The sequence below is a fragment of the Hyperolius riggenbachi genome, chromosome 2 (assembly GCF_040937935.1).
Source record: "Hyperolius riggenbachi isolate aHypRig1 chromosome 2, aHypRig1.pri, whole genome shotgun sequence".
NCBI lineage: Eukaryota > Metazoa > Chordata > Amphibia > Anura > Hyperoliidae > Hyperolius > Hyperolius riggenbachi.
Window position 1 is genome coordinate 550,221,901 of NC_090647.1, and position 13,209 is coordinate 550,235,109.

General features: G+C 48.8%; 1 protein-coding gene across 1 annotated transcript in view; it reads left to right on the top strand.

The window, feature by feature from the left end:
- Positions 1-13,209, top strand: part of ARHGAP31 (Rho GTPase activating protein 31) — a 211,555-nt gene that overhangs the window by 139,335 nt on the left and 59,011 nt on the right. The window contains exon 4 of the mRNA XM_068270859.1: positions 4,315-4,397. Coding sequence (XP_068126960.1) covers positions 4,315-4,397 — 83 coding nt within the window. The remainder of the gene's footprint in view (positions 1-4,314; positions 4,398-13,209) is intronic.

Consider the following 13,209-nt stretch of genomic DNA (forward strand, 5'->3'; position numbering starts at 1 on the left):
GAATAATCCTTGTTTACTATTAAAGACAAGACATTTACAGCCCAGATAACCCATCCGGCCACAGTGCTCCCTCATCTCCCCGATTCCCTCGCCACAAGCGGCAAAGCCCCTCTTCACTTAGGGCTCTTTAACTCATTGGGCCTGATCCAGTTAATTCCTTTTTTGTTAACTTTCTCTTAGTTGATATTTTCATATTATAATTAAAATGTTTTTTAAGTCACCAGCCAGCCAGAAAATACTCAGAATAATTGTGACAGGACTTTTTCATCGACTTGTTGGCACTTTTTCAATTGCAGAGCGCTGAAGTTATTTTAAACAAAATATGAAAAATTATCTCCTAGGAGAAAACCGTAACCAAGAATTGAACTTCATCCCAATCAGTAGCTGATGCCCCCTTTCCCATGAGAAATCTATTCCTTTTCACAAACGCATCATCAGGTGGCGCTGTATGGCTGATATTGTGGTGAAACCCCTCCCACAGGAAACTGTGAGGACCATGGTACTCCTGGCAGTTTCCTGTCTGTGAGCCTTGTTGCATTGTGGGAAATAACAGCCGTTGCCAACTGCCAAAAAAGCAAGCAGCAGCTACATCACTTGCAAGCAGTAAAGATGTCACCACTTGATAAATGTCAGAATGTAAATCAGGGAGAGGAAAGCTTTTACAATGGGCAAACACTGACTAAATCATTTATACATAATTATTGTAAAAATGAAGCACTTTTTTTATTACATTATTTTCACTGGAGTTCCTCTTTAAAGTGTACCAGAGCTGGATTACATTATACATACCTGGGGCTTCCTCCAGCCCCATCTGCTCCGATCGCTCCCACACCGCTGTCCTCAGCTACGAGAACCGGGCCCCGCACTTCCGTCAGTCGGAGCCAGTCTGACGTAAGAGAAGTGCGCTCTTTGCGTATCTCTCCGGCAGCTGCTGGAGAGATACGTAGAGGGCGCACTTCTCATGCGTAGACTGGAGCTGAGTGATGGAACTGACGGGACCCGGTACCGGAGCTGCAGGAAGACTGAGGACGGCGGCGCGGGAGCGATCCGTGCGGATGGGGCTGGAGGAAACCCCAGGTATGTATAAAACGCAATCCAACTCTGAGTCCCTTTAAAAGAAAAAGTGAATTGGATGGGGCCCATTGTGCTTTACCTGTACACAGCATTTGTACCCCTGGATAGGGAATTTCGTAAAAAATAACACATGAAAAAAAACCTGGGAATGTACCAAAGTACAAAATTTGTAGCTTTAGAGCAGGGGTCTCAAACTCGCGGCCCGCGGGCCATTTGCGGCCCTTGATACAATATTTTGTGGCCCTCGCCGGCAAAAGCTTCCTTATATTTCGCTTCAGTGCTCCCAAGTAATCCGCCGCATCCCCGCCGCTAAATGAGGGCTGCAGAGCCCCCAAATCGCCCCGGGGGGCAATCCGCTGGCATTTCCTGGAAGGGGCAGAGCTTTCAGCTTCAGCTCTGCCCCTCCTGACGTCAATCGCCGCACGGATCGCCCCCTCTCCCCGCCCCTCTCTGTGAAGGAAGAGCGAGAGGGGCGGGCAGAGGCAGCGATGCGCCGCGATTGTGAAATTCCTTATGCGACCCAGCCTCATCCTGACTTTGCCTCCTGTGGCCCCCCAGGTAAATTGAGTTTGAGACCCCTGCTTTAGAGACTTCTTTACTTAATGAGCCCCAGAACTGTGTGCTGATCACCAATGTAAATGTTTTGATTGATAACATCTTATTATTTGCAAAGAGATTAAAAACAGGGAACACCAAGAGCCCGAATAGTGTAATACGTACTGGATAAGGTGACAATATTGCCTGATGAAGCGGGATTGAGCCTGCGAGACGCGTTGCAATTTTTTGGGGAGTTCCTAATAAATGTGTTTGACTGTCTGAATCACAGTCGTTGTCGTGTCTCCTTGAGGGAGGTAAGACCACCACTTCCTCCTTCATTTTTGCCAATTAAGTTGGTTTTTAAGCTCATTTAATCTAATTTTATACTTTTGGCGCCTCTGTTCATTGTATACAACATTTTATTATTATTATTGATTTTTAAAGCACCAACATATACCGTGGTGCTGTACAAAGTAAGAAACAAACATGGGGTACATAATACAGACGATGGTGTACACCAATATACAAAATACAGAATTGGTACAAGATACAGAATTGGCAATTACAGTGACAAAAGAAACATAATGAATAAAATGTATAACAAATCCCAAAGCACAAAAGGGTGAGAGAGCCCTGCCCTTGTGAGCTTACAATCTAAAGGAATAAGGGGGGGAACAAGAGGTGGGGTAATATACAATAATCATACCTAGAAGCAATGTGTTTAGGTGAGTATCTAGTAAGGAGTACAACTTGGCCAGAGGTCATGGGGAATGGACTAAGGTGGAGCGTATGCTTGTCGGAAACAAGAGAGTTTTGAGGGAGCATTTGAAGATATGAAAGGTTGGAGAGTGACGGATGTGTTGTGGAAGGGCATTCCAGAGGAGGGGTGAACATTTCCCCATTGTAATGGTTGCCTGCTTTAGACAGTAGACGGATCAGGTCATTTGGGTGGGGGGATGGGCAGGCATCTAGCAGATGCCCGAGTCCATTATTGGTGATCGGGCGCCCAAGTGGAGATTTGGATGCCCAATGGGGCTAGTAGCTGATGGGGTTCTGAGGAACGTCATGGTATGGCCAGCAGAGTAGTAAGTACTGGGGGCCCAGCATCTGCTGCTTCAGGGGGGCCCAAGGCCATGGCGTATCCCAACTTCTTACCCTCCCCCCAGGGCCGCAACTAGAGGGAAGCAGCAGGGGGGCCCAGAGCTGTGACCTTTCCTTCCTCCAATACAGGAAGCCATCCTTCAGACCAGGTGTGTTTGTGGCTACACTTGTTATTGGTGGTAAGATCATGAAGGCCCCACTTGTTTTATGACCCTTGTGAGATGGGCCCCAAGGCTGTGAAGGGGAGGCAAGGGAAGGGGTGTGACTATTGGGAGGCACCATCAAAGTTCTGCTGGGGGGTGGGCATTATTTCTAGTTATGCCCATGCCCTCCCCACTTCCTTTAGATACAGGCCTCTTCTCAGAGCAGGTGGACTTATTATAGAGGTGGTCACCACCTCTTGCCTCTTATATGTGGGGGCCACTACACGGGAGGGGGGGAGGGGGGTCATCAGGGCTCTTCACAATTACATCCCTGTTGCTCTTGGCAATATTTTTAATATAAGTATATTTTTATAAGTATATGACCAATATTTATATAGCGTAAAGCTGGAGCAACCAAAGCAGTAGAGTGTGTCCTTGAGGCTGCCCTTCATCCACCACAGGCTCCCCCCCCCCCTCTGAGTGGTACGGCTGGCTGATATACTTGTTTTTTCCCCCCTCTTTTTGTATCCCCTTCAGTGAAACATGAGCACAGATCAGAACGTGGTTTTATTGCCAGAACGCCAAACCGATTGAGCCAATCAGGCTTGGCGGGCCGGCTGGCAGGAGTCGCAGGCTGTAAGCTGTTGGCTGCGGTCGGATTGGTAATAAAACAAGCTGTTTATCAGCACTTCACAATCAGCCAAAATATTGTGATTAATGGAGCTGGTACAACATAGCTCGGCTCCCCTTCCTGTGTTTATCTTGCTGGTAATTGAAGATTATCACAATCACCCTGGCACAACGTATATTTATGCCGCCGTCAGCTCGCCTCTGATTTATGAACTAATAACAGGACCGCGAGCAGCTCACATTCATCCAAAAAGAGTTGCTGTTAAAGTAGGACCCCACCTTCACTTTAAAGTGAATGGGAAGCCAAGAAAAACAAAATCATTCAAGCAGTTACTTACCTAAGGAGAGGGAAGGCCCTGGGTCCTATAGAGCCTTCCCTCTCCTCTTCCAGCCCTTGCGTTCCAGCAGCGCTGGCTCCCCCGTCAGCAGTATTCAACCGATTGGTCAAATACTGCTCTCTGCCGCTGCAGGAGGCTTCAGATGGGTTCGGGAGCCGGAATGCCCCAAAGACAGGCAGCTCCAAACTGCACATGCGCGAGAACGCCCTTTCACGCAGGTGAAGTACAGAGCCGCCTTTCTTCAGGAGCGCTCGGGCTCCCAAAGACTTCCGAAGTCCTGTTAGTCAGTGATTGGCCAGTCAAAATTAAAGGTGTTTATTTTTGCTAATTTCTTCTGATCTGATTGGTTGGAAGTAGTTCTAGGGTATTATTTGTCACCTAGCTTTACTGACAGCTGTTCTTTCAATCACTCATCTTCTGCTAATGTCATATAATCTTCATTGATAAAGTTGTCTTCTGTAGTAAGCACAGTATTTTCTCCATCTTTGCAGGAAGCAGTATCATGCTGTGTGGAGGAAGAACAGCTCTCCAGAATCCAGAATGTCATCCAGGAACTTCCACCATCGCACTACAGGTAACGCCTACCACTTCCTGTACCACCAAACGTGAGCACCGGAGATGGCCAATGAAATGCTAATTATTACAGATAACACCTAGCCCTGGCACTTCCTGTACCACATCACACTACAGGTAACACCTAGCCCTCGCACTTCCTGTACCGTGTCACACTACAGGTAACACCTAGCCCTCGCACTTCCTGTACTGTGTCACACTACAGGTAACACCTAGCCCTGGCACTTCCTGTACCAATTCACACTACAGGTAACACCTAGCCCTCGCACTTCCTGTACCGTGTCACACTACAGGTAACACCTAGCCCTCGCACTTCCTGTACTGTGTCACACTACAGGTAACACCTAGCCCTCGCACTTCCTGTACCGTGTCACACTACAGGTAACACCTAGCCCTCGCACTTCCTGTACCATGTGACACTACAGGTAACACCTATTCCTCGCACTTCCTGTACCACATAACACTACAGGTAACACCTAGCCCTCGCACTTCCTGTACCACGTCACACTACAGGTAACACCTAGCCCTCGCACTTCCTGTACCACGTCACACTACAGGTAACACCTAGCCCTCGCACTTCCTGTACCACGTCACACTACAGGTAACACCTAGCCCTCGCACTTCCTGTACCACGTCACACTACAGGTAACACCTAGCCCTCGCACTTCCTGTACCACGTCACACTACAAGTAACACCTAGCCCGCGCACTTCCTGTACCACGTCACACTACAGGTAACACCTAGCCCTCGCACTTCCTGTACCACGTCACACTACAGGTAACACCTAGCGATCACACTTCCTGTACCACATCACACTAAAGATAACACCTAGCCCTCGCACTTCCTGTACCACGTCATACTACAGGTAACACCTAGCCCTCGCACTTCCTGTACCACGTCACACTACAGGTAACACCTAGAGATCGCACTTCCTGTACCACATCACACTATAGGTAACACCTAGCCCTCGCACTTCCTGTACCAATTCACACTACAGGTAACACCTAGCCCTCGCACTTCCTGTACCACGTCACACTACAGGTAACACCTAGCCCTCGCACTTCCTGTACCATGTGACACTACAGGTAACACCTATTCCTCGCACTTCCTGTACCACGTCACACTACAGGTAACACCTAGCCCTCGCACTTCCTGTACCACGTCACACTACAGGTAACACCTAGCCCTCGCACTTCCTGTACCACGTCATACTACAGGTAACACCTAGCCCACACACTTCCTGTACCACGTGACACTACAGGTAACACCTAGACCTCGCACTTCCTGTACCACGTCACACTACAGGTAACACCTAGCCCTCACACTTCCTGTACCACGTCACACTACAGGTAACACCTAGCCCTAGCACTCCCTGTACCACATCACACTACAGGTAACACCTAGCCCTCGCACTTCCTGTACCACGTCACAGTACAGGTAACACCTAGCCCACACACTTCCTGTACCACGTCACACTACAGGTAACACCTAGACCTCGCACTTCCTGTACCACGTCACACTACAGGTAACACCCAGCCCTGGCACTTCCTGTACCATGTCACACTACAGGTAACACCTAGCCCTCACACTTCCTGTACCACGTGACACTACAGGTAACACCTAGCCCTCACACTTCCCGTACCACGTCACAATACAGGTAACACCTAGCGATCGCACTTCCTGTACCACATCACACTACAGGTAACACCTAGCCCTCGCACTTCCTGTACCACGTCATACTACAGGTAACACCTAGCCCTCGCACTTCCTGTACCAATGCACACTACAGGTAACACCTAGCCTCGCACTTCCTGTACCACGTCATACTACAGGTAACACCTAGCGCTCGCACGTCCTGTACTACATCACACTACAGGTAACACCTAGCGATCGCACTTCCTGTACCACATCACACTACAGGTAACACCTAGCCCTCACTCTTCCTGTACCACGTCGCACTGCAGGTAACACCTAGCCCTCACTCTTCCTGTGTCATGTCACACTACAGGTAACACCTAGCCCTCACACTTCTTATACCACATCACACTACAGGTAACACCTAGCCCTCACACTTTTTGTACCACGTCACACTACAGGTAACACCTAGCCCTCGCACTTCCTGTACCATGTTACACTACAGGTAACACCTAGCCCTCGCACTTCCTGTACCATGTTACACTACAGGTAACACCTAGCCCTCGCACTTCCTGTACCATGTTACACTACAGGTAACACCTAGCCCTCACACTTCCTGTACCATGTTACACTACAGGTAACACCTATTCCTCGCACTTCCTGTACCACATCACACTACAAGTAACACCTAGCTCTCACACTTCTTATAGCACATCACACTACAGGTAACACCTAGCCCTCACACTTTTTGTACCACGTCACACTACAGGTAACACCTAGCCCTCGCACTTCCTGTACCATGTTACACTACATGTAACACCTAGCCCTCGCACTTCCTGTACCATGTTACACTACATGTAACACCTAGCCCTCACACTTCCTGTACCACATCACACTACAGGTTACACCTAGCCCTCACACTTCTTATACCACATCACACTACAGGTAACACCTAGCCCTCACACTTTTTGTACCACGTCACACTACAGGTAACACCTAGAACTCACACTTCCTGTACCACATAACACTACAGGTAACACCTGGCCCTCACACTTCCTGTACCACATCACACTACAGGTAACACCTAGCCCTCGCACTTCCTGTACCGTGTCACACTACAGGTAATACCTAGCCCTCGCACTTCCTGTACCATGTGACACTACAGGTAACACCTAGCCCTCGCACTTCCTGTACCATGTGACACTACAGGTAAGACCTAACCCTCGCACTTCCTGTACCACGTTGCACTGCAGGTAACACCTAGCCCTCGCATTTCCTGTACCACGTCACACTACAGGTAACACCTAGCCCTCTCACGTCCTGTACCACGTCACACTACAGGTAACACCTAGCCCTCTCACTTCCTGTACCACGTCGCACTGCAGGTAACACCTAGCCCTCGCACTTCCTGTACTACGTCACACTACAGGTGACACCTAGCCCTCGCACTTCCTGTACCACGTCACACTAAGGTAACACCTAGCCTTTGTGCTTCCTGTACCACGTCACCCTACAGGTAACACCTAACCCTCACGCTTCCTGTACAACATCACATTACAGGTAACACCTAGCACTGAAGCGAGAATAAATCTCGCTTCAGTGCTTATATTCAGCAGGGGCATGTGTGCCCCTGCTAAACCGCCGCTATCCCGCGGCTAAATGGGGGTCCCTTACCCCCCAAATCCCCCCCCCCCAACTTGGTCGTAGATTTTGCTGCTGTTGAGCCAGGGCTAACGGCTGCAGCCCCACCTCTCAGCGCCGTCTATCAGCGGCGCATCGCCGCCTCTCCCCCGCCCCTCTCAGCGAAGGAAGACTGAGAGGGGCGGGGGAGAGGCGGAGATACGCGCTGGCAGACGCGCGTGAGGCAGGGCTGCGGCCATGAGCCATGCCTCAATGCGGAAGTGATCCCCCGCTGCAAGGGGGGACTTGGGGGTGAAGGGACCCCGTTTAGCCGCGGGATAGCAGCGTTTTAGCAGGGGCACACATGCCCCTGCTGAATATGAGCACTGAAGCGAGATTTATTCTCGCTTCAGTGTCTCTTTAAGCCAGTTCAGATCATCACTATGTGCATATAAATAGCCCAGTCTAATGTGCAAATTGCGCCTCTTGAGGCTCGTACACACGTCCAACAAAGTGCACAACCAACTCCACAACATAACCGATTGCATGACCAAAGGATTGCATGACTTTTCCGGATGTATTTTCCGGACACCAGCCAACTAAACAACCAACTCAATTGCATTCGGCGCATGCAAGCGGAATGCACAATATGACCACATTCAAAACAAGTACAAGTCATTCAAACGGCTTGTACACACACAGCCAACTGCACGATATCAGCCCAACATTTGTGTGAGTTAATCTGCCGGTTGGATTGGGCAAACCGCCTGTTAACAGTCCCTCGTGTAGTCATTCGCCAGCGTACACACGTCCACCTATCGTCCAACAGACCAAGTTTGGACAATAGTTGCACATGGGTAGGAGCCTTTAGAACCTCCTACATACTCTCTGCAGAGCTCTCCAACTTGTAGGTTTATTCGACTTCCGCCCCCTCCTAGTGAAGAGTCTCCATTGTTCTCATACCAGCGCTGTTATTGTTCTGATACTCACCCTGTGCCTGGCTGCAGAACGGTGGCCGTATCCGCCCGGCCTTGCTCCTCCCACAACTCCCTGTGCCACGACCCAGAAACGTTATCGGCAATTTACAATATAGCCTACCTCACTTTGTGTTTTCCTCTCTCTGCCGCGCAACGATTGGGTCGTGCTGCTCTGACACCTCCCCATCCTCAGGCCACACCTACTTCCCAAGGGATAAATAAGGGAATGTGGTTAAAATGTACTGGAAATCTGTCTGCAGTGTGTGGGCATGCAATATATCCCTCTCTGATCTGGTGGCAGATAGAGAGGTGTATGACAATTGTAACAAGATGGCTATCTAGCCTGCCATATTTATTTCCTTTTAAACAATACCAGTACCCTGGTAGCCCTGCTGATCTATTTGGCTGCAGTAGTGTCTGAATAACACCAGAAACAAGCATGCAGCTAATCTCAATCACAATAATGCCAAAAACACCTGATCTGCTGTATGCCTGTTCAGGGTCTATGGCTAAAAATGTTAGAGGCAGAGGATAAGCAGGACAGCCAGGCAACTGGTATTGTTCAAAAGGAAATAAATATGGCAGCATCCATATTCTCACTTAAAGAGAAACCGTGACCAAGAATTGAACTTCATCCCAATCAGTAGCTGATACCCTATTTCCCATGAGAAATCTATTCCTTTTCACAAACGGATCATCAGGGGGCGCTGTATGGCTGATATTGTGGTGAAACCCCTCCCACAAGAAACTGTGAGGACCATGGTTTTGGCAGTTTCCTGTCTGTGAACCTTGTTGCATTGTGGGAAATAGCTGTTTACAGCTGTTTCCAACTGCCAAAAAAGCAAGCAGCAGCTACTTCCAGTGACATCACCTGCCAGCAGTAAAAATGTCACCATGTGATAAATGTCAGAATGTAAATCAGGGAGAGGAAAGATATTACAATGGGCAAACACTGACTAAATTATTTATACATAATTATTGTAAAAATAAAGGATTTTTTTATTACATTATTTTCACTGGAGTTCCTCTTTAAGTTGTCCTTTAAGTCTAGCTCACATGTCCGAGTTTGTGCCCCGTAAACCATCCAGTCAATACAGGACCTGGATTTGCAGTCAGTGATGCAGGGGTTAATCAGACATTGCTAGCCAGCCGCTGTGCCTGGTTCCCGTCTCTGTGTGTTTTCTTATAACCGCAGCTGTGTAAGCAGCAGCCCTGCAGCCCTGATGTATGTTAGCATTTGTGAGACTTGTAATATTCTGTCTGGCAGATCCCAGTAAACATCGCTGACAGTGGCCTGCAAACACGCTGTGTAACTCGGCCTCCGCTAGGCCCGCCTGCTGCCAGGAACTCATACTGAGTGCGCCAGGAGCTTCTCTATGCAGCAATACTGCCTCTTATACACCGTATGCCTAATCCTACCCACAGTCTAATACCGAGTCCCCAGGGGTTCCTGAGCGGCCTGCGTGTTCCAAGCCAGGAGCTGGGATGGCCAGAGGGCCCGCATTGCAGCCAGGAAGCTGTAAGACTATGTAGTCACCCCACGATGCAGGGAGATGGATCCAGAGATGTCTCCTTGACAACGACCGCTCCCCCAATCCGTCTTCCTCCATCATTCGGCCGGCGGTTATGCGCAATGTTACACAACGGGCGAGGCGAAACGTCAAATGATCTCGGTACTTCGCGCGGGAGTCGTCTGGGATCTTAAAGATCCAATTTGCCGTGGCGGTTGTTATCCCCATGCCATGCTAAACGACCTTCGCGTGATTGTGTGTGCCTGTACCCACGTCGCAATATCGCTGAAACAACCACCAGTCGCTCAAAACAATCACCAGTCATCGGGAAAATTGACGGAAAAATTGTGAGGTGGGTACAGGCCTTAAAGAGAACCCGAGATGGGTTTTAAGAAGGCAATTAGGATACAGAGGCTGGTTCTGCATACAATGACCAGCCTCTGTTACTACTGTGCACCCTCAGGCCCCCCCTGCGCTGTGCTGTCCCCCAGAAAAAAAACGGCATGCTAGCGACATGCAGCTTGTCACTAGCAGGCTGTTTACATCCACGCTGTCATTTACCGCTGCTCCCAGCCTGCGTCCCTTCCCTCCCCACCTCTGTAAGCTGATTGGAGGGAAGGGACGAAGACACAGTACAGATACAGAGGCTGGTGATAGTATGCAGAACCAGCCTCTGTGTCCTCTTAGCATTATTAAAACCCACGTCGGGTTCTCTTTAAGGCTATTTTCGCGTTGCATTATAATGTACACAAAGCGACAAACTGACCAATGTGCACCTTCATTGACTATCAGTGTGTGTGTCAGTGTGTGTGAGTCAGTGTGTGTGTCAGTGTGTGTGTCAGTGTGTGTGATTCTAGCAACGGACTACATGTTCTGTGTTTTAAAGTAAACCTGAGACGGGGAGGGGTATTATACTTACCTGGGACCCCCTTTAGGCTTATCGCTCTCTCGCTGTCCACCTCCTGAATCTTCTGTAATTGGCCCCCTGGAGCATACTGTGCATGCGCAGCCCAGCCGCGCGTGTGCCCCCCATTGCGCTCCAGTGACCGGTAGCTTTCTGTGCCTGAGTAGTTTTACTGCGCATGCGCAGAATGCTCCCATCCACGGAGTGCTCATTGCCACACTGTTGCCGACTGGAGGACTTTTCAGGGCCAGTTACAGAAGATCCAGGCAGCACAGGAGCACGCAAGGGATCGATCAGCTGGAGGGGGTTGGAGGAAGCCCCAGGTATTTACTTGGTGGTGTCACTACCTACAGAATATTGGCAATTTCGTTAACCGCTGTTTTCCTATGCGCTACTTGGTGCCCATTCTCCCTTGGACCCCCCTGTGGGTGCCGAACTAGAACCCCCCACCTAATGCCTAACCCTAATCCCCCCTCGGTGGGCTTTAAACTAACCGATAGTGACCGATAGTTGTAGCCAATCGTATATGATCAGACACAACCGTCAATTCTACCGTCAACCGTCGGCTACTATCCGCATCAGGCTCCCAACTCACTGTTTGGACACCCGTTTAACGATTGTTAACACAGGTATTTGTTAGACACCTGAGGATCCCCGGGCCCCAATGACCTGATCAAGGGAGGGTGACCCCCAGAGACCAGGGACCTCAGAGGCCAATATATGGGTATATTGTGGGTTCACAGTTCGGTATTTAGAGGTAAGAAAGGGCCTTTAAAAAAAATATTTCAAAATTGAGATTAAACTCAACTGACCTGAGAGGGATATGGAGGCTGTCATATTTATTTTCTTTTTAAACCATGCAGATTCCCTGGCTGTCCGGCTGATCTTCTGCAGGATATGTTTAGCCATAGACCCTAAATGCTTGTTTCGGGTGTTTGATTTAGACACTACTGCTGCATGACAGATCAGCAGGACTGCCAAGCAACTGGTATTATTATTTAGTATTTATATAGCTGTGACATATTACGCAGCTCTGCACAGAGTATATTGTCTTGTCACTAACTGTCCCTCAGAGGAGCTCACAATCTAATCCCTGCCATAGTCATATGTCTATGTATGTATTGTGTAGTGTATGTAATGTAGTCTAGGGACAATTTTAGGGGGAAACCAATTGACTCATCTGTATGTTTTTGGGATGTGGGAGGAAACCGGGGTATTTGGAGGAAATCCACACAGACACTGGGAGAACATACAAACTCCATGCAGATAGTGCCCTGGCTGGGATTTGAACCAGGGAGCCAGCACTGCAAGGCAAGAGTGCTGCCCACTAAGCCACCGTGCTACCCACATTGTATTACTTAGAAGGAAATAAATATGGCAGCCTCCATATCCCTCTCACTTCAGTTGTCCTTTAAAGAGAAACTCCGACCAAGAATTGAACTTTATCCCAATCAGTAGCTGATACCCCCTTTTACATGAGAAATCTATTCCTTTTCACAAATAGACCATCAGGGGGCGCTGTATGACTGATATTGTGGTGAAACCCCTCCCACAAGAAACTGAGGACCGTGGTACTCCTGGCAGTTTCCAGTCTGTGAACCTTGCTGCATTGTGGGAAATAGCTGTTTACAGCTGTTTCCAAATGCCAAAAAAGCAAGCAGCAGCTACATCACCTGCCAACAGTAAAAATGTCACCATGTAATAAATGTCAGAATGTAAATCAGGGAGAGGAAAGATTTTACAATGGGCAAACACTGACTTAATCATTTATACATAATTATTGTAAAAATGAAGCACTTTTTTATTACATTATTTTCAGTGGAGTTCCTCTTTAAAGTCATTTCACTTTCACTGAGGGAGCAGAGTTTGTGTTTTTCTGCTGGGAGATGCGCCTGTTCCCCGGCAGCGGCATGTAGGGAGGCCGCAGCTGTATGTGTTTATGTGGCTGCGTTACACAACCAGGCTCGGGGCAGGATAACGCTGTGACTCATCCACTTCTCATTTCATGAAACGCACCAATTCCTATGACACATCCGCTGTCACACGGTCCGCTGCAATCATCACCCAGCAGTTCTGGGAAATGTTCACAAATCCATATTTGAGACAGAACTCCCAGCTTGATCCACAGCACCCCTAGTGGACATCACAAGAAATTGTCCTGGAGAT